The sequence below is a fragment of the Eurypyga helias genome, unplaced genomic scaffold, assembly GCF_000690775.1.
Source record: "Eurypyga helias isolate BGI_N326 unplaced genomic scaffold, ASM69077v1 scaffold13139, whole genome shotgun sequence".
NCBI classification, from domain to species: Eukaryota; Metazoa; Chordata; class Aves; order Eurypygiformes; family Eurypygidae; genus Eurypyga; species Eurypyga helias.
In genome coordinates this window covers 23278-45857 of record NW_010270222.1, presented here as the reverse complement: position 1 = coordinate 45857, position 22580 = coordinate 23278, and the positions used below count along the sequence as shown (strand labels likewise).

The following is a 22580-nucleotide window of genomic DNA, read 5'->3' as shown; positions in this document are numbered from 1 at the left end:
TCTCACCTCATCAGCTACTTCAGTTCAATTCCTTTCTGCCATTCTCTGGTAGGTGGATTGTCTTTTGTTAAACATGATACAAGATCACATCTCAACAGTCTTTTGTGCTTTGTGGAGATTCCAGAGAGGCCCAGACTTAATTTTGATGCAACCAGTACCACTGGCAGAGGATAAATAGCTGCATTACTTTTTGTGCTCCAGAAGCTGTTAGGTTGCTAGACAGTCAGTGTGCCACAACAGAGATGGTGCTGGATGTATTGGTGCAGAGCTGATGGTTTACTCTTTAGATGGTCCTTACTATAACTCTAGTCTCTTTATTTTAATCTATGGCTTATTTACGTAGTTACAATATGCTCATAATTTAATGAGTACTTTTGCTGAAATGTGCCTTTGATTGCCAGGAAACATGCCTGGAGACAGTAACAGCTCTGTTGTTCAGGGTATTTTTAGTTGTCTTCTCATTTTTTTTATGAGCAGAATATGAAAAAATAAATTATTTCTCCCACCTTTAATGTGGTGTACACAAGAGGAAGTTAAGAGAATGGATGGTCTCAGGCTTCAGGCGTTGGAATGAGAGAAAAGAGGGCTGCGCTGGGCTGTAGGCTTCCAGTGTGAGCATGGGTTTCTCACTCAAGACGATGCGTCTCTCTTCCTTCTGTCATTTGTGTGGCCTGTGTTTGGTTAAAGCCCTGATCCAGCCAAGACTTTTCTGTAAATATTTAGCTTATGCAGTCTGCTGTTGTTAAATGAAGTTAAGCACGTAGGTGTTCTTAATAACTGTGGAGATTGCACGTATCTGGAATCCTTATTCTCATCGCCTTTTCCTGTCTCCTTCCTACTAAGAAATTTTCCCAAATAATGTGTGCCTGACAACAATTAGAAGTGCAGCCTTTGAACATCCATTGGCATAAGGGAGTGAGTTCTGGAAACAGATGAGTTAATCTGTGCCTTACCATTTGCTATAATATTTCCAAGTAATTTAAATACAGAAGATAATATGTAGTATCCATGTACACAAAGTCAATCTCATTCATGTGGATTTAAAATGACACACAAACTGTTGCAGAATGCATTCTACCCCTTGCCTGACTTCCTCCCCAGCCCCCATTCCTGCATTCGGAGAAGTAAGGATGAGTATGATTAAAGATATAACAATACCAGTCACATACGGGAGTAATTAATATCCTCATATCATTTCCTTCTACCACCCGTCCTTATGGCCGTGCAGCCAGCGTCCTATCCAATTCCAGTTTAACACAGTAAAAAATGCATCACTAATTTTTCTTAAATGCTTTTGAAGACAGAAAATTGGTCATAACAGCTTGGGGAGCTGAAGAAATTCTTGAAGCCATTCCAAATTTTTGAGAGCTGAAAATGAAGATCTAGTCTCATTCCTGTGAGTTGTTTATGGAAAGGAATACCAAGATGAAAGTGATATACCAAATACCTGTAGATACTTGTGTCTCCTGGACCCTACATGCCTTCACTAGAGACTGAAAACAGTAGAAGAAGGTAAAGAGCTCACAAGAAAGATGTAGAGATTTTTTTTTCTTTTTCTCTCTTATTTATGTCAATGTTAGTGGAGATCATAAAATGATCCAGCTGATCTCACTTGGAAGATCCCAGTTGCCTCTCCATTTATATGCATTTTGACCTCAAATTGTCCCAGTGAAATACAGAAGCCTAAAAAAAGTAGTAACTTCTTGTTGTCTGGGTGGGATTATTATCTGATTATTTCTTTTTGTTGCCAGCAGAATTTACCTACTGCACATCTCAACCCAAATGTGACTGCTGTGAGCAGTCAGCGCAGGGGGCTGCCTGCTCCCAGAAGAGGGCAAGAAGGTGCCCTCTCTCTCTCGCAAGCCTGAGTTGGATTTTTGTGTGGGAACAATGCCACGGCTGGAGCAAAGCCATCCTCCACGTTTCTCCCCTTTCCGGGAGGGCCCCATCCAGTCTCTCTCGGAGCCATTTCGCTGTGCCATCTGCTGGATTGTTATTTGCAATGCAGCAACAGCCGAGCACGAGTACACTGGTGATGCGGAGCCATTATTACCCTGCGATTCCTTTGAGATGGCCACCCGACATCCTACGGTGGTCGCGTAGGACAGAAGACAAGGAGCAACCTTTCTCCTTGGAGTATTGCCTCTTGGTGCTCTTGCTCTGGTGGACTTTCAGATTCAAAATAGTGTAGAAAATGAATGTTAGAGAAAAATTGAGAATAAAAGCTTAAGCAAGGAGTCCCAGTGGCAGAAAGATGTTGTGCTAGGGAGCTAATCAGTACGGAGCCTAAAGGCTCTGTTCCCTCCCAGTTAGCTGGTGTCCGAGTGGAGGGATTGGATGACAGCAAACGTGTGTTGACTGCATGACGGAGGTCTTTGCAACCACCTGCTGGGGTTTAGCATCTCTGCACACTCCTGCCATGCGGTGTGCATGCTCCCCTTTCCTCAGGGAGCGCAGCCCTCCCACTGCTTTTGGTTCTCCGGTGCCCAGCAGCCGAGCTGTTGTGGCTGGACCACGCTGTGGGCTCTGCCACCACCTGCCTCTCCCCACACACTCCTTCTGTCCTGGCATTTTCCTCTCCCTGGATCCCTGTTTAGCGGCATTAACTGGTGCCATTTAGTTAATTTCCAAAGCAAATTACTGTCTCTTTCAGCACAGTTACACTGAAACAGCCCAACTCTTGCAGGTGAGCTCTGGGCAACAGCGAGAAAGAGGAGTGGTTCCTTGTGGACCATTATCCTAGCAGGCATGTGCTCCTTTCGGGCTTCCTCAGGAATTTTTTTACAGCTTCACCCTCCCAACATGAATGTGTTCTGCTTTATCTCTCCCCTAGTGGTGTTTGCCAGGGTAGTTGATCTACTGCTGCTTGTGCCTTTTCATCTCTTTTCAAACTTAGGTTGGTTTAAGATCATCACCTAGATCATCTGTGCTTGTAGGTATCTCTTTTTTCTCCCTCCTTCATCACTCATTCCATCCAAAAGTACTTGCTTTCTTCAGCTCTCATCCTCTGCTCACACTTCCTCTCTGTGGGTTGTCTACACTAACCATCTTGTTTAAAAAAAAAAAAAAAAAAAAGCCCAAACAAAAATTTAATAAACAAAATAATAAACCGCAAAACAAGCAACAAAAAAAACCCGCTAGAGACCGTACTCTTCTGGGACATGCTGGAAGATTTTCTTTCCTTTTTGTTGGGTGTTTTTTTCTCTTCAACATCATCTTAAAAGGAGGAGCAGATCACTAGGTATTCCTGAGCAGTATGTTTGGCCTGTTAGGCTGCAATCAGTTCAGCACAGTGAGATCAGAGAGAGCCCCATGGGAAGTATGGCCACAATTTGCATGTGGCCATGAGCCATCACAGTTATTTATTTTTCCCTCCTGACATCTGTATGTTGTTTCTGTTAAGCCTTACTTACCCTTTTGGCAGTGTTTTTAAAAGAATGTTTTTGCTCTTTTGTTTGTGTGCACATTGTAGCTTTATCCACATCTGCTTATAAGTCCAGTTGATCATTAATTGTCTAAATATGAAGGTATTTTAAGTAAAACCAAAATTGTGTGTCTGGAGTGAGCTATTATCATATCGAGAGATTGAGTTTGGTAGCAAGAGATTAAAAAAAAAAAAAAAGCCGGGAGCCAGATGCTGTCCCTGCTCTCTGCGCATCTTTCCAGACTCCTTTGCTCCTGAGGCAGAAGTGCCTGTGCTAGTCCGACAGCAGGTTGGTAGGAGCCTGGCATGGACATCAGGGGAAGTGCAATGGGAAACGAAGTGCTGCTGTAATGTGAATCCGCCAGGCGCTACCAAATTGGTACCAGCCCCAGGGTGAGCTGAAGGGTGAGGGAGGCTTGTGTGGTAGTTCGTAACGCTCACGTTACTTTACTGTGATACCGCTAGTATCATATTAAAGCTGCCTGACTTCTTAAACTCAGTGGGATTGCTTTCTGTGGGTGTACTGTCTTTACATCTCCATATTTATGCCCTAATGATGGTTTTTAACTTGTTCTGAGATGGAATTACAGCAGTGACCATAGTGGCATGAATAGAGCTTTTATCCCATATCAATAACTTCATTCATGCAGATAGACTAACACAGGTAAACTACCGATATAACATAAAGCTTTGTACAGTTCTGAGAATTACATTTCTCCTGTAACTTGTCTGGGTAGAAACAAAAAAAGCCAATTGAGACATCAGATACCCAACCTCTAGAGTCTCCCCTTGTTTCATTCTGATTCTGCAAGGTGAATGAATAGAATTTTTTGTCAGAGAGTTACTAGTCATAAAGCAATGGCGGCTTATTTGGTTTGCTAGGAAAGCCTTTGTCTCTTCAGAGCATTGACAAGCAATACGCAGTTACTTTGTGTCAATTATTGCCAAGTTTCCTGGGCTCTCTAGTTCTGTTCTGGGCAAGCTCTGCTCTTCACGCTTATGAATTGCTTGATCATAGCATTTATATTGTACTGACGGAGCTGTATAAAGACGTGTTTGTACTTGAATCAAACAGTCCAGAGTCCATACATGACTGACCAAAGCAGGGGGACTATTCCCTTTCTGTTTCTTTTTTTTTTTTCTTTTTTTAATCACACATCTCTGTTTTCTCATTTCCCTTTTCCTTTCATATATATTTTTTTTTTGTAGCCTGATCTTCTTTATCCTCCATTCCCTTGGGTTTACAGCCTTTCAGACCTAATATACCTTTGTATGCTAATATACCTTGCTATACTTTCTCAGACTTAATATGCTTTGATATATGAGGTCTAGACCTAATATGCCTTTATGTACTCAAACTAGTTTGACAGGAAAAGCCATATCCTGAGAATATGGACAAACTGAACTGTTTGCTTCAGTGCCCATCGTACATATATGTGTATAAAAACTGCTGAAAGTAGAGGAGAGGTAGGAAAAAGCATATTGGTGTGTACACTTTCTTTATTTGGTCATAGAAGTTAAATGGTTATAGCTTGCGTTGTCTGAAAGAAGGCAACAGGTTATGTGTTCTAGGAAAAAATGGAAAATGAAAGATGGATGAGAAGCAGTAAAATGTGGCACACAGTGTAAAAACTATGGCAAACTATCAGTATCAAAACTGGGAAATAGAAGGAAAAAACCACTGTCATCAAGACAGCTTGGAGAAAGAGTTCCTGAATCATTCAGACTTGAAAATTACGTCATCGTATGTTGTTTAAGAGTTATATTTGTCTCAAAATGTGTGTTGATGTAACATGGAAAATTTGATTTGTTAATTCTTTTTAGATGGAATTGATTAAAAACATAAGCACTGCTGAGCAGCCCTATTTATTCACTAGACATGTTCATTTCCTCAACTTCTCAAGGTAAGGCTTTTTTTTTTTAGTTAAAAGTCTTTTTCATTGATTTCTATTAATTGTAATACATAAAACATTTTCCCTCTTCTTTTTTCATATAAACTCAGTGTACTCTTTTTTTTTTTTTCTCCTTTCTGTCTCTGGAAGTAACATGCATAAGCTGAGGGTTTTTCCTGTGCTCTCTGCTACAGAACAGTTAGGTACAGTATGTTTTGAAAAGCCAGGATCCTATTGCATGCCCTTGCCTCCGTGATGATCTTGGTTTATAGTATTTCCAGCCAACATGCATGAGATGGTAACTTGGATATTTAAACCGTTCATTCATGTTTTAAAAGTGACAGCATACTGCTGTCAGTGTTTCATATCTGTATAGCCACAGAGTTCGTTAATTTTGTACCTGAAATTACTCTTCACCTATTTAACCAATTTTATTTTATTCTGACAAAATAGTCCCCATTCCACAGGATACAGAAGTTTTTATAAGTGATGCAAATGGATTATGCTGTGTATCATGGGAGTGCAGTCCCTTCTGGCAGCTATTTAAAAGTACGCACCGAGACTCAGAGGCCTTTATAGCATGGAATGTGAAGAAAATTAAATTTGGATGAAACTTCTGAGGAATTTTTGGAAGGATGAGAATGAATGATGCCAGTTAGCAGTTAACCAGGACACAGAGGTTAAAGCTGACTGCAGATGGTTATTGCCCAGGCAGTAAATTTAATTTGGAAATTATATTCAGGAACCATGCCATCTGTACCACGAGGTTGGACTCCTCACATTTAGATTAAAATAAAAAAAAAAAAAATCTGTAGAAGTATGAATTCTCTGCAGATCTTTGCAAGAGCTTGCCTAACTTCCCAGCATTTTGTTTACGTGGTAATGTCAATACACGTCCTTTGAATGTATGGCTTCAGGAGTGGGTAGTCAGCGTAGTAAGAAATGACAAGATTTAGGGGGTGATGGGAAGGGACACTGTTTTCTTGGAGTGTGGTTTGTTGGAGTTTTTTAAGAAAACATAATATTTTGAACAGTTGGAAATTCACTTGACCTTAACTATGGGCATGATTTCGTTACATGAAAACAAGAAGAGTCAAACAAAATTTCCATCTTCCATGTTCTGTATTCTAATTCCATGAGAGTTCCATTTCCAATGTATTATCTTTAAAGAATAAAACTTGTTGGAAGATTAGGACTTCCCATCTTTGGTAAATGATCTCTTCCCTCTGCCGAAATACAAGATCAAACAAGTAGCCACACCTGAGGGTCAAAGGGATGTTTCTTAATTAAGCATATTTTTCAGAGGTGGTACACAACATTAGGTACATGATAGAAGATAAACATTGTTACCTCTTGCTCCTCCCAAGATCCCATTTTCTATACATATGTATGTCCTTGCCACATAGGTAACGTGTTTCTTCTGTAGTGTATCCGTGAGATTAAATTGCTCTACAATTTTCTTCCAATACGAATTTGTAAAAATATATAAAAATTATGTAAGATGTATAGAAGTATTTGCAGCTTCCATTTTGGCTGTTCCTTGCAAACCTAAAGAACATATTTTTTTGTTTTATCTGAGAGAACACTTGAATTAACTAGTAGCTGTAGAGTAGTGAAAAGGCTGATGAATCTCATTTAGTGAGATGTCATTGAAGTTTATCAACATTGCTTGCTTTTGGTTTAGCATTTCCTAGTGTTTTCTGATAAATATTTTTGAGAGTTTTAGTCTTCAGTTTCAAAATTTATTGGCAGTGTTACACCTTATCGTGAAGTAGCATGTTGAATTTTTTCTGTGTTCCTTAATGCTAGGGTGGTTTTTTCTTAGACTGAATTTCATTAGGAACTGGAGTGTCAAGTATTGACTTTGCAGAGATTTCAAGAATGTGGTAAGTATACATTATAAATATTACAGTATTGTGAAAGCATTTTAGTTTTGATTTTTTTTTTAAAAAACTATTCCTTTGTAGACCATCTCTAGTGGATATCTGAACTCAAATTGTCTGTGGAATATGATTCTTCCTGTTTGCCCCGGCTTTTCTGCCAGCTCACCATAAAAGCTGTGCAATACCCCAAAACTAAAAGAACGAGGATCAGAGTATGAGCATGGTGTTTTCTGGCTGGCAGCTGAAGAGCGTAGACAGCAGCTTGCCATGAGCAGCCAGCACGGTGGGGAGAGGGACGGAGCCGCAGGGTCGGGCAGGAGGCAACTGACTCCTGAGTGCAGGCTTAGGGCAACTTTGGGGCTGTGAAAGGCTCAGAGCTCAGCTTGAAGATGGAAGAACCCTGCTTTGGTGAACCTCCCTGCTCTTTCCCAAGGAAAGGGGTGAATGAGGCTTTTTACATTACATTGTAGCAGAGCTGTTACTGGATATGATGAATTTTTACAGGAGCAGCCATCCTGGGCTTCAGAAACTCTCTTCTCTTGGCATTTTATACCTTTGAAACCAAGCTTTTGTTTGCAGGAAGGGATAAATGCTTTATTCTCCTTCCTTCTGTGTGTATCAAGCTGGCAGACAGGTGAGAGATGGAAGGCATGTTATCTTTGCTATTCTTTTGGTCACTGTTGGGACAGGAGCGACTTCCACTTTTCCTTGCCTTGCACTTCTCTGCATGAGTGCTTTCAAGATCTGTAGGGATCATGTTAAGTGGTTTAGAACATATCACCAAGGTACTAGAGAAGTAGAGAAAATGTAAGCAGAGTCCTGCAAAATGGGACTCTACCTTACCTTTGCTTGTTGGTGCTTCTCAGCTTTCCAAACAGTATTTTCTTTTCCGAAGAAAAATAAATCTGATTTTTTTTGTTTAACTTCACTGATGTGAACAGACAAATCACTTGGATTTCCCCCCTTTGCACCCTGCACCTGCTTATAAACCTGTCAGCAATTAAAATGCTCTGATTATTCAGAAAATCACCACAGCATTTATTTGTGATTGTTTCCAACTCAAAAAAAAAAAAAAAAAAAAAAAAGGAGGCAGGGACTGTATCTCCTTTCCAGAAAAAAATCTAGTGGAAATGGTGAATTTGTGCACATGTGTGTTTCTGAGGCACCATTAGCTTTGCTGAACAAAGTTCTAAAAACTTGAAAATCTCATCCTGACCTGAATGCTTGCCAGGGATGTTTTTCCCTCGTTTTTGCACAGTGTTTGAAGAGTGCCTGCCAGATCAGCTGAGTAAGTGAATCCTCATTTACTCTCCTGCGTTTTCATCTTTTAGTTCAGTACCATCTTTTCGCAATGCAAGGTAGTGCAAAGAGGCAAGAGAAAAAAGACAAATCTTAAAAGGACACATTAAAGCAAATCTTAAGTGAATTTTTACAGACATAAATCTAAGAAGATAAAAAACTAAGTTTCTTGCTTTTCTTGGATGCAAGTGAATTCGACGTAGCGCTTGTCACAGGAAAAGCGTTTATTCCCAGTGGTTTGCAGCTTCTGTTCCCAGTCTCTCCACTGCAGCTAGGGCTAGCTTTAGGAGATGATGCAGGCTACTGCATCCAGTCCATTTTAGGACCACTTCATTTGGGGAAAGTGGTGGTGTTTATTGAATTCTCCTTTACGTGTGATTCCTGAGTGAGGATTTCATTATGGCCCTGTGTTCATCATCCTGCTTGTTTTATCCTAAATGCTGGACTGACCTCTCTATACCTGCCTTTCTTTTAATAACCCTGTTTGAAATGCTCTTATACACGGAAGTAAACGTTTAGGTGCTTTTTGATTTCATACAGGCTGTTGCTATTGGGGCTGGCTCAGCATGGGATTTTCTTGCTCTTGATTGGAAAAAGTAATGCATTTCTCAGAAGTCCTTCATGAAAGCATCCAGGCTGTGTTTGAAGGCATCGAGTCATACTGCCTTTGCCACTTTCCTGGGCACTTGGTTTCAGTTGTCTGTCAGCTTTACTGTCAAATTATTGTGGCTAATTTATAATGTGAATTTCTCTGATTTTTGCTCCTTATTGACTGAAATGCATTTTTTTTTTCCCCCCTGGTGTTTCTCTCCACGCATATGTCTGCTGCTGCCATCTTCAAACACCTTTTACTCTTCCTTTTGATCACAGGTATTCTCAAACCTCTTGCTAGAGGGTGTTTTCCTCATCCATTTCATAACTCTTTGACTCTTCTCTGAAACTTCTCCAGTATTATCGTGATCTTTATTAAGTGTAAGCATCAAAACTGTACTCTGGACCTGTATCAGCTTCACTAATGCTGTATGTGGTAGAAAAAAAACCCTCTTTGTGGTTGCCGTGCTTATACCTTCTAAAGTTGGTTGTGCCAGAGCAATCTGGGCTTTCAGGTTGAGTTTTTTTCCAGTGTGTCCCCTAGATCCTTTCCCAGTCACTGTTGACCAGGCTGCCATCTCCCATTCTATAGAAGGAGCCTTCACTCCTTATTCTTACATGTGTTAACCAAGGGGGAAAAAAACAAGGGACACAAAGCAGGCAAATTTCCTAGCTGTTGTCCTAATGCAGTGGATGTTTTGAAGTAGACAATTCTTTGAATAAAAAAAAAAAAAAAAAAAAAAACTCTGTCGATATTTATGTGTACTCTCAGAATGTGGGGATCCCTCGGCCTACATTAAAAACACACAAAAAACCAAACCCACAGGCATTTTTTCTCATATGCCCAAGGAGCACTAGAAGTTGTCAGTCATAACCTGTACTGTGGTCTGCAGTGCCCGGGGCAGAGGCACCCACCTCCACTTGTGCGGAACTCGGGAATTCAGGACATCTGCCTCCATGCAGGGATGTGTGCCTGAAAGGGCACATTGCAGGACCAGGATGACAGCTATCATTTCTCTTTGTCGTATTTCAATTCCTTTTTAAATACATGCAGTATTTGCTTTTAAAAGAATTGTAGAAGCCATTAAATTAGTAAAAATACTGATAATTTTTTTTATCTCCTTTTGAATTGGAGTTTATATGTTAATGTTGCTGGGAAAAGCATCCAAAATATTAATCAGAAGAAAATATTAAAGAATGTTTGTACCCTGAGCAGGTAAAGATGTAAATGCTGATACATTTGCTGAGGTTGCAAATGTTGTTGGTAGATCCAGGCAGTACAGTGTTAGAGTGCAGAAGCTGTGAAGGATTGGAATAACCCACAGAGAGATAAAAAGCTATTTCAGGATAGCTGCAGGTTGTTCTCTGTGCTTTATCATAAATACTGCTTGTCATCTATTTATTTAGTCTGAGAAAAAAAATGAAGCAGGAAGAGAAGTTCCAAGTTTGTGGAAAAGCCCCACTTGACCTCTTAGTAATCTTCTGCTGAATTAAGTAACTCTAACAGTCTTCGGGCAGCTACTCAAGATGCTTGGCAAGTGCTCCAAGTGTCACAGATTTCAGAGAAGCAGAAAGAACATTTGCAGGAACATACAGGGGATGGTGAGGCCACGGTTTTGGGTCGGGATGAGTCAGGGACAGGGAGAATTGAGCAACTCCTGCTTTGGGCACAGGAAGGCAGCTTTTCTCCCTCCAGCACTGAGCTCTTTACCTTCAGAGCATGGACTTATGGACCCAGTTCAGGTGGAGGGGGAAACTTGGCTGCTCCCTCCTGTCTCTGGGTAAATTACAGAGGAATGTGTAAAAACCTAAAGACATACCTCTGTGGGTGACTGGTAAGTGACTTTTGCTTGTTTAAAGGCTGGCTGATTAGGTCGGGGTGAAGTCGTAGGAGAGAGAAGCATTAGAAAGACCACCCAGAGAGAGAAACAGGGTTTTTCAAGTCTCACTGGAGCCATGAATTCTTTACTCTCTGCAGCAGTTATAGGCCATCGGGGAATAATCTCCTAAAATTTCTTATGATGTGGTAAGAAGATGCAGAGATAAAGCATGGGCTCAATTTAATCTTACGTTTTAATTAGCCCTTATAATTCAGTTCGGTATATCTTATTTGTTCGAAGCTAGGATGAATTATGGCCCAGCATTAGTATGTGAGGAGTCATCCTTTCTGCGCTGTCAGACAGCTGCCCTCTTCTTCCGTTCAGCAGCAGTTCAGTATCTGCGGCATGTATTTAGCATCTGCATGCATGTGCTCGAGGGGAGGGGACAGCATTACCCTTTTAGCATAATTTTCTAAGGAAATAAGACTCATACAGCAGTTCCAGCTGTTCTGTGTGTCTTTCCAGTTTCCCCATACACCTAATTTCTGAAATAATTTCCTAAAAAACCATTGGCCAGTTTCAAATCGAGTTTGGAAGGCTGGTAGGAGTCTCTTGAGACAAGCACGCTGCTGCAGGTACATCTGCTGAAGGGAAAGCGTCAAAACAAGGGTGCTGGACCTTCTGCTGGGGCACAGCCAGCAGCTGCCTCCCTGTGCCCTGCTTAGATGCCAGTCCCAGCTCTGCATGTCCCTCTTTCTTGGGGCCTGAAGTGTGTGGGAAGGAGAGAAAGATCTGTTGGGCCTTCTCCTTGAGAAGGTGCTTGCCTTTAGTCCCTGGAATCAACATAAGAAATATTCTGGTTTTCTGTTGCTCATTAGCAGAGTTAATGTGTAAAGTCCTTGTTTTTCTTGGAAAAGTCTTTTTTAGTAGACAGTCTGTATCAGCATTACTGTTTGGTGGTTTGGGTTTTTTTAACATATATTACCTTTTAAACAGAAACAATGGCCCACACTAAGAAAAATGAGGAAATCAGGCTGCTGTAGTGGCAGACAGTGTCATATGCAGCAGTGCTGATCAGTTTGCCCACTTTCTTTCAACTCTGACCTGAATTCTGAATTAGGGTAGCAGTAAATCACATGCTATGTGAAGGCAGAGATAGACAAAGAGAGATTCAGTCAGGGTAAGCCCAAAATTAGACTTAGTTTTGAATAACGTTCAGGGTGGGGTTTTTTGTTCTACATCAGTTTTGTGGTTTTTCTCATGCAGAAGCAGCTCTAAAATTTGCAGTTCAGTACCAGCATTTTGACATTACAGTGTTCCCAGTTCTTGGCCTCTGTAAATTGTGTCCGTAGCCAACAAAACAAAAAGGAGGTAAGACTTGAAAAATTCACTTGACTCTGTGTCGTGCAAATAAGCTGCGTGTTTGAAAGCAGAAGCACACTTGGTGCTGACAGCGTGGAGTTTGAAAGCCTTGCATGTTGTTCGTAATTCGTAAGGGTTGGTTGATGCATTTGCCATTTTTTATGGTAAATAAATACCTTGCTTTGCAATGGCTTAACCTATGTAGGTGTCTCTGGTCCATTGATTTGGAAATGGAATTTAACTTCTAAATTGCTGTATAGATCAGGAAGAAGTTGGTAAAACTACTGATTCTGTGATGCTGTTTTCATAGACTTAAAACAGTCATAGGATATTTGTGGAAACACTCAGATTTATTAACAGCTTGAGGATTCTTGTTTCTCGCTTTCTCTGGAATAAGTAATACCACACAGGGCGTAGATGTTTTGCAGAACATGCCTATTATGTCTTTTAACTGTGCTCCAGCAGCTTTTAAAAACAGTGTGCTGGAGCCGGCGTAACAAGCTGCTGGATGTCTGTGACCCTTTGAATGCAAACTCAGCTATGGTGTGTATGAACGGCAGTGGTTCAGTCAGCTCGCACTGATTCTGCACAGCTCGGCCCTGGCAGGGACTGGGGTCTTCGAATGCCTCCTTAAATCGACATCTTGAAACAATGATCACAGCCTACATTTGTCTTCTGAAGTAGGTTCATGTTGTGGATTTTTTCTCCTTTAAGAAAAAACACACACACCTAGGAAATGTCATTAAAAGTACAGTAACAACAACAAAAAAAAATATTACTCTCTGGGTAACCTTTTAAAAGTAGGGAAATGTTAGCTAAACTTACGCGCATGGCCTTAACACTGTGTCTTTATGTGTGTTCTTTATAATCTCTACTTTTTGCTAACACATCATGAAACACTTTCTACCCTCATGTGAGGTCTGCCTTGTAAGTACACGTTTCATGAGTGGCCACATGGTGCTGTAATCCCTCCTACATATTTTTCCCTTTTTTATACATTTTTAAATGATGCGAGTGTGTAATGCTGTGTTTTAGTTGTGACTTGATGGAAGGCTAAGCACAAATCTAATATGCAGTTTGACCTTTTGTATGGTCTAAGGGGGTTTTTTCAGGTTTATTTTTTTTAAAAAAAAACATTGCTCGGTGGTGAGTTTTTCCACAGACTTTAAGATTATCTGGTTTAAAATATATTTCCCTATATTTCCCATGTTCTTCACACAGACTTTTCAGCTTTCGTTCAGCTGGTAATATGGTTGTAAATTGTGAGTTATTTTGCCCTGAATTTTTCTGAGAAATCCAACAGATTCCTTTTCTCGCCATCTCAGGGTACATTTGCCCACTTAGACTCCTTTTATCAGTCTTTTCCCCTATGTAACTTTCATGTGTAGTTTGTTACATGTCGTGGTGCAGTCACCTCTCTGCCTTCTCTCTCTGTTTTTTCCCTTCTCGTTTTCTTTTGAAGCCGAAGGTTTGCAGTTTCTGACATTTTTCCATTGCAAGGCATTTTTTTCATTCTTCCTGTGACGCTGCAGTGAACTTTGGGCATGCTTGGCTTAAAACGGACTGAGCCAGTGGTCACAATAGTGCTGTGCCAGTTCTTTGCTCCTCTTTCCTACTGCTTCTCAAAAAAAGGGAAACTAGGATTATTCTGGCCTGTAAGGTCTCACGCTCAGATGATGATCTGTGGAAGCATTCAAGTCCTTGCCAGAACTCGTTCCCTGTGAGCGTCCTCTGCTTCTGGTTCTGGATGCGCTGGGCTACAGTGCGTGATGTTTGCTTGTGCCTTGCCCTGTAGCTCAAGTGGCATTTTATCAGCAAACCGCTCCCTTGGTTATTCTCTCCTCTTGCAACTTTGCTGTCTGAAAATGCTGTGAGTAGTTTGGCACTTATCTTCTGAATCACAGATTATCGTGTTGAACCATGTGTTGGTTCAAAGCCTCAAGCACAGTGATATCCACAGCTCCCTCTGTTTGATGGTGATTACACAGAATTTCACATCTGGGACAGGGCAGCTGTGTTTTCAATTTCAGTTGCATTGAGTTTTATATTCTATACATTGTATACATGATATATACCACCAAGTTACACTGATGTTTTTATTATACCCAATTTATTGTGTTTCCGTTTCCTTACGGACATTCCTAGCGTTATCTGGAGTAGCTCTCCAACAGCCGTTTCCACAGGTCAGCTGAAATCACCCATGACACTCTTGATAAATATATTCATACCAGAAGTTGAATATGCAGTGCCGAATGAATTGCAACATCCTTAGCATCATAACCTTTCTAAGAAGTCAAGACTCAAGATTTTGTGTGAACATAACCAATCTGTGGTCCAATCAAAATTGAAGATGCATCTTTTCTATACACCACATTTGTGGGTTTAATACTTTCCAGAGAGCTCTATCAGCTGTTCTGCTATTTGCTGGAAACTTGTTGTAATGATCTGTAATTAGGTTTTCTGTTCTTCTATATAATATGCAACTTTTCATTAGAATTCAGAGATGCAGATGTTAATCAGAGGTCCAGAGAGATCCTGAAATGGACCTTTTGAAAGTCTTAAATACAAGGTATCTGGAATTAAGTGATTTAAAATAATGCAGAATTTGACTACAGCTGCTGTTAGTGTTTTGTGGAGAATTAGTGTTTTCTCTCTTGCTTGCTTCCAGCTGTAACTTTGCATTACATAAATGAAAACACAATTAGTATTTCCTTCTTAAATAGTGCCTTTGCTTGAGTTGTGGATGCTATACACACCCAGGCAGGATTTGTATCAGTGTTGGTGCTGTTCATTATGAATTTATATATTTAAATTACTTTTATATCCTCAGCATAATGAAAGGCATAGGAAAAAACCTCCTAATTGTTAAACATGCAGAAATGTAAAAGGCTGACAGACACAAGACTTAAAATAGTCTGGGAGATTTACAGGACAGTGAAATAGAGAAATGTAAGGCTTTATAGTCTTTTAGCCATTCACTGGTCTGAGGCAATTCCCAGAGGAATCAGTTGTGATTTTTACAGTGATATTACCCAGACACATCACTTCAGTAGTAGAAACTTCAGCTTCTGAAATCACAGCTCCAGAAAGGGTAATGAGTGGAGTGTTAGCAGTTTGCACTGTTTTACTGTTGACCTTGAACCACTGGGCAATTAGGATCCACACACACCTCCCATTCAAGGCCAGGCCAACCAAGGATGCAGTTTTGAAATGAAAAGATTTATCTCAACTCACTTTCCTTTTTTCCCTTCCTAATTCCAAAGAAAAGCTTGAAAACATGACCACAGTGTAGGGTAAAAGCATGAAAGCTGGAAACAAGGCACTACAGACAGAAGCAAGAGGATTAACTCCATGATTCTGGAGGCTGCCAGTACCACGTAGTCCCAGGCAGGCAGTACCTTAGCCCAACCCTCTGTGAATTTTTACAGTTTGTCCTTGAGGAGAGTCATAGGAGCATCCCACAGGTGCCTGGTGCCTTGTGTGCGGAACAGGGTTGCTTTGCCACAAGTGCTTGCTAACAGGAGATATTGCAGCTTTTCATTTCAAGGTACCTTTTTCAGAAGATGGATTTTGACATAGCCGCATCTTATTTAAGTTCTAAAAAGGTGGAAATTGTATGTTAGTGCTTTTATGTGATCTCCCCGTGAAGCTGTGCTGCAGAGGAGGTAATGGAGCTGTAACATAATTGATGCGTAAAGCTTGCTGGGCGATTGTGCTCTCGGTGTGTGATGCTCAGCTCTATGAAACCATAAAAGGAAACTGTGCTTCCTTTCTAAGAAGGACACAATATGCCTGTCCCTATTAATATTAGGTGCTGTCAGTTCTTGTTTGCTTCTGTTATATTGAATTTCTAGCAACCAACTCATTTGTTTAGGGGGAGACATTTTACATTAAAAGAGTAAGAGGCAGCCAAAGCTCTTACAGAGAATAGGTTGGGAGTCGTCTTTTCCTAGAGGAGTGTGGTTTGCCTGCAGGGATGAAGAAGCCTGCTTCTGCTTGTGCAAAGAGTTTTGTGCTGAACAGAAATGCAGCAGCCTCCTGAAGTGAAATGAAAAATAATAGGAGCTGAGAGAGCCTCTATTTTAAAGCCAAGCAAAGCACTTTTTGGTTGAATGTTTTAAAATTATTTTTTCTTTTAAACATCTTGTAAGAGGTTTGTAGTGGTTTTGAACAAAGATTTTGCTCAGGTAAATAATAAAAATAATCTGAGACATTTTTCTGAGGGGCAGACTTGTGACATCTGGCATACTTCTCAGGCCTGTTTTTTATCTTCCTTGCTTTTACTAAAAAGAAACGGGGAAATATATTATTAATGAACCTAAGTATCATTGATTGAAGCCTGAAAATATTCTAGTTATTTTGATGGGGACTCCAAAAATATACCTGTCACAACAGAACAGTTAAAACTAATGGGATTTAATAGCATATACTAAATAAATCAGGAGCAGTTAAGTACAGGAAGAGCACTGCAGAGGATCAGTGTATCTGTTTTCAGTGCTCTGCTGGAGTGGTGGTGTCCTGGCCCCCCTCTACCCACTTGCAGCGGTGTGGTGCTGAGCATGAGGTACCTCCTTCATGCAGGAGCCAATCTTGATCCCACTCAGAAGGTAAGCCTTATGCTCAGGCCTAGAAAAAGATGATTGTGTCCTTTTTCGGGTCCTTCACAATAGGTATTTGGGTATAAATAAGGTGACGTGATGCTTAACAAGAGCACAATATGCTGTTGTTTGCAAGAGCCACTTTCACGTGAGTGGTGTTCATTTGCAAAGTTTCACTCTGGAGAGCTAAGTAATGTTTAATATTCTGTGAATGATAGGTACCTGAAAATATGCATAACATGGAGCACTGATTTGCCCTTTTTTCCCCTCTAAATACCTTAAGGTTATTGATATTTATTTTTTTTATAACCAGCAGGATTATTTTATGCCATGCATAAAAAGAGTTCCCTAAGAGTCTCAGTGCAGTCCATAGAAACAAATGGTTGGAATTTAAAGTATTATAAACTATGGTGGGGATTTTTTAATTGTTGTTTTTTGTTTGGTTGGGGTTTTTTGTTTTTGTTTTGTTTTTAAAACAAGCCAATTTGAACAAGAGCGAGAACTGACTTAATTTTTCTAAAAGTTCCCTGCTTGTTGCCTGGTGGAGCAACTGCAGCTGGGTGTATATGGGGCTGGTTACAGTGCGCAGGAAACCAGAAATTCGAGCTGTCCTGTGTTTGGGGGAGGGCACAGTCTCCATTTCAGAAGTGAGAAGTTCCTCTGTTGTTCATTGTAAAAGAGGGACCTCCCATCTCAGCTGTCCTCTCGGGATGGATGAGCTTGCTCTTCTGTCAGAGCTGTTGGTACTGGATTTCCAGGTCACGTGTTCGGGGACTTGACCTTACCAGCAAAAGGATGGGCTCTGACACTTCGGTTATGCGATGCAACCCCTCCTTTTTCCTTCAGAAAAGACAATGTGTGTTGAATATTTCTATCTAGAAAACTAATAGCCGTATGCTTTTGATTTCTCTCTCTTCTAAGGAGCATTTAGGCTTAGTGGCCTCTGCAAAACCAGAGGCAGGATATCCCTTCCCCCATTGCTTTTATGATTCTTGTAAGCTTTCTATCTCCCTTAAGACAACTTGCTGCTGTCATTGCTTCTTATTGCCTCCATTGCTTCCCCTTTTCTTTGCTCTTCTCCACTCCCTTCTGTCTTTAGATTATTGCTGATCTGCATCAAGCAGCAGGAAGATAATGTGTTCAATAATTTAGGTGCAACCTATTATTGCCAGCAATTTCACTTGAAAAATTTAGTTTTCATGGCTACCAGCTATGGCCTTCGCCGAAATCTTTCTATCTGAATAAATATTGTCAAAGTTTTATGCCCTCGTTGTCCTGAATGCCTTTTTTTTTAATGTAGGTTTTATTTCTGTATAAAGACAAAAAAGCAACGAAGACAAGCTCAGAGAAGAATTCAGGATACTTCCCTTGCACACCCATGTCCAAACCAGGCTATGCACTAATCAGGCAGCAAGGAGCATCTGCCTTCTTAATTGGATTGTTTTAAAGTTTTATGCTGTCTCTGCAATTTCAAAATATGACAGTGATCCTGCAGCATTGAGGTCAATGAAATTACTGATATGCATAGTTATTCATGAGACAAGCCTTTGCAGACTGTATTTAGTGGTTTGCGAAATCATGCAGAATAAAAATCAAGTTGAAACTATGGAATTTTTCTCATGTGTCTTACTAGAATTCATATTTTTAAACAATTCTGCTGGCTCTTTAATATTTATGAGGAGCCCTGATCTTTTATTATACATATTCAATTATTCATCTGACTCAAAATTAAAGAGAAGCTAAGAGGGTTTTTTTAATCTAAAGGCTGTGTTCAGTTTTCCCTCTTCTAATCTATTATTTCACGTATTAAAAGAAAATATATAAATTGTGACTCAGAAAATCAGGAGAACAGCCCTTAAATACTTAAATATGTCTATGTCCTCGTGCTCCCAAAAATAAAGCATAAGCAGTTGCCTAAGTAAGAATTGTTCTCCTAAACTGGGGAAACAGAAGGGAGAAACATAATTCATGTTCTTTGATCAGGCAAAATCCAAGTTTAATTTATCCTATGAACTTCTCAATCAAAAAAGGTTTTATTTTGTTCTTTATCTGTAGTCAATAAGTCGGGTCCATAGCATAAATGTCTATTCTCCAGTTTTGACCACAGAAGAGTGTAAGCAACTTTACTTTTTCCCTTCCAGTTATGCTTGTTCTCCTGATCATAACATCACAAAATGGTTTGGGTTGGAAGGGACCTCAAAGACCATCTAGTTCCAACCCCCCTGCCATGGGCAGGGACACCTTCCACTAGACCAGGTTGCTCAAAGCCTCATCCAGCCTGGCCTTGAACACTTCCAGGGATGGGGCATCCACAGCTTCTCTGGGCAACCTGCTCCAGTACACTCTGATGCTGTGTATTGACATAAACTATACAGTCAACTTTCTGACACTGTGAAAGTATAGTATAATCACAGACCTTCTCGAACTCCCTTTTTGTCCTTTTCTCTTCTTGTATCCCACCTATGAAACTGAGGATGCCTGTTGTTAACTACCAGGAGGAGGTGCACACGAGTATAAAGTCGAGCTCAGGAGGTTACTCTGGTTTATCTTCTCATGTCTAAATCGCAGGTACCTATGCTGCATCTTGCTTTTGTGCAGAGCTGGTTTTACCCTTTCCTAGCACTTGTGTGTACTTGAAATTGATACTTAGTTTCTTTTTTGAAGGAGAAGTTTTTGTATTGACTTTAAAAAAAAAAAAAAAAGAAAAATGTTCATGAAGTGTAGTACAAAGATAAGGTATTGCATAACCATGAAATAACCTCAGTTCCAGCCAATGGTGCAGGCTCTGGGGGTGAGGGGAGGAAGATCTGCACAAGTTCCAGCAGATACTATGCTGGAAATGCCATGCATATCTGTCAGTTCATCCAAAGGAAGCCTTTTGAAATGAGCTTGAATGTTGCAAAATCCTTTGCACGTTACTACACTTAGTGTACAGGTGAAGGCGGTCCAAGGCTGCCTTGTGGCAGTTGTTGGGCGGTGCCTGCTCTGGCATGACTTCCCAGATGGAAACCCGGTGTTGAGAAGACGTGCTCATTCTCAGTCAGCTGCAGAAGGTTCTTCAGCTGTGAAACTATTGACACAGTGGAAAAAATGGTCTTAAACTAAGGTGTTTGTAGTACATGTCTAGCTTCTTGTGATACCATACATACCATTCATCCTAAAGAGATCTTACATGCTTTTACAAGGTTTTGGTAACTAGTTTCTCAGTCTCATACCTAACTGTAAGAGCTCTGAACTTCTGTAGAGAGTAATTTGAAAATGTTCAGATAGAAGATGGATACATGTGCCTGTGTGGAACCTTCTGATGAGATTCACCTGTCTTCTTCCCACCAGGTTTGGAGGAGACCAGCCGGTGTACATCAATATTATTAGAGATCCTGTCAATCGATTTTTATCCAATTATTTTTTTCGACGTTTTGGAGACTGGAGAGGAGAACAGAATCACATGATCCGTACCCCCAGCATGAGGCAGGAGGAAAGATATCTGGTATGTGTAATTAAAAGGTTCTGATTACCAATTTCCCAGCATCGTTACATAATGCTGATGTTCAAACTGGATGTTCGAAAAGTGAGAGACCGAGGCATCTCATCTTTTGTTTTTTCCTCTGTCTTTATCTTGCCTGGTCTGTAGTTTGGTCAGCTTCAGTATGTACAGTGTTGCTGATGAATTCAGTGATCAAGTTTGATCTTGGATAAGTTGGCAGCAAGTCCCAGATTGCCACTGGTGATTTACGGTCCTTTCACTGAGTTAGAGTTGCATGGTTAGGCATAAGAATTCTGCCTGGTTTTATCACTGTGAATATTCAGACAGATTTTTAGGTTGAAACTATGTCTGTAGCTGTGCAGCCTCAGAGGAAAATTGGGAAATGGAGAGATTTACTGAGCCCAAGCCTCTGGTGTTCTTGCTGGTAAGCTGTGCACAGTGTTCTTTATAGCAGGGCTGATACTGACTCAACCTTCAGCCACAGGTGAACCTGAAAAGGGTTCAGTGATGCCGCAGTGACAAGACAGCTTGAGGTGTTGCAGGTCAGATCTAACATCAAAACAAGATGGCTGTGGCTTTTAGGCGACAGAGAGAATGCTTTGACGATGTTTTGGAGGAGCAGTAGAGAATACAGCTCTAAACTACTCCCACACAACGTGTTTCAGTCCTAGCTGAGGTCAGATGGAGCCAAGGAGGGCCGGGGTTTTTTTTACATGGCAGAGCTGTGTTGATTTCTTTTGTACTTTACTACTCTTGTCTTGCAAAGCCCTGTGAACAGATAGGCTTATAAACTGTGAATGATTGCAGGGGAGGGGGAGGTATCAGGGTAACTGTGTATAGCATTAAATTTTAATGATACCTGCTATACAGATATAAACACATTTCAGTAATGTTGCAAGGAGTTTCTTATTTGCTATGTGTCTAGAGATACTGAAGAAGACTCTGCATCAGCTGAGTAGGTTTTGATCTGGTGTGCAGAATTGGAAGGCTGTGCCAACAGCTTTGCATCCTGTGAGCATGGACTTTTGTTTCCACTTCTGTGAATGGGACAGGGGGTTGCAGAAATGAATGTGGGGTGGGTTTTTATTACATCATTATTTTGTTAGCGCTGTCATGTTTTCTTTTTTTAAAATGTTAAAAATGAGCAGTACAGTCTGTACTTCACTCTGAGTACCTCAGCTTCTCATCTGAAGTGGAATGTGCAGTGATTGGCACCTCTTATGACTGACTGACTCTGTAAAAGCTGGTGTTAATTCAGTACTGCCTGTGCAGTTTTAAGATGTGATGTGTACAGCCAGTGAAATTTTACTGCAAGTAGAACTGAAATGAATAGATCTAATTTCTGTTGTTGGTGTTGGTTTAAAAGCTAATAGAAAGAAATCACCTTGCATTTTCGTTTGTGTTGGGATGTTCTTTAAAAGGTTAATTATTTATATACATATGCACATATGTACATATACAGAGATCACTATGAAATCTATAATGAAAAGAGAAAAAAAAATTGTCCATCTGAGGTCAGTAGTTATTTTGTTCAAAAAGCTGTTTGTCAGTGTGAGACACTCTCAGAATCCTTTATAAAAACTATTTTTCCCTTTTTTCTTTTTTTTCTTTTCTGTTGGTAATTCAGTGTTAGAAATCTTGAAAAATTTTTGGAATCAGTCCTCCATCCCTCCTTGACAGACTCTAGCTGTCATTTGCACTGCTCAGAAAGGGCGGTTGCTCCTGCCACAGTAATGTATAGGCCACCCACCAGTGAAATTTATTTTAACAAAAGCCACTCATTCTGAATGTTAAGCAATTCTCAGACTTCTGGTAGCCAACTACGTAATATATTTCATGACTGCATTTTAATCTTTTCAGTGGTGCAAGGAAATCTGCTGGCATATATTGAGAAACTCGTGTCATGGATTTTGTGGAATGGTAGAATCATAGAATCTTTCAGGTTGCAAAAGGCCTTTTAAGATCATCAAGTCCAACCATTAACCTAACAATTCTAATACCACCACTAAACCATGTCCCTAAGCACCACATCCACAGGTCTCATACACCTCCAGGCTTGGTGACTCCACCACCTCCTTGGGCAGCCTGTTCCAATGCCTGATAACCATCTTGGTGGAGAAATTTTTCCTAATACCCAATCTAAACCTCCCTTGGTGCAGCTTTAGGCTGTTTCCTCTCATCACTTGTCACTTGGGAGAAGAGCCCAACACCCACCTCTCTGCAAACT

At 40.5% G+C, this 22580-nt stretch overlaps 1 protein-coding gene across 1 annotated transcript in view; it reads left to right on the top strand.

Moving 5' to 3' along the window:
- The window catches only part of LOC104514639 (uronyl 2-sulfotransferase), a gene marked incomplete at its 3' end in the record, with an annotated part of 48961 nt that overhangs the window by 4127 nt on the left and 22254 nt on the right, over positions 1-22580 (top strand). Inside the window, exons 3-4 of the mRNA XM_010158378.1 lie at positions 5249-5328; positions 20203-20356. Of these exons, the coding sequence (XP_010156680.1) occupies positions 5249-5328; positions 20203-20356 (234 nt within the window). The remainder of the gene's footprint in view (positions 1-5248; positions 5329-20202; positions 20357-22580) is intronic.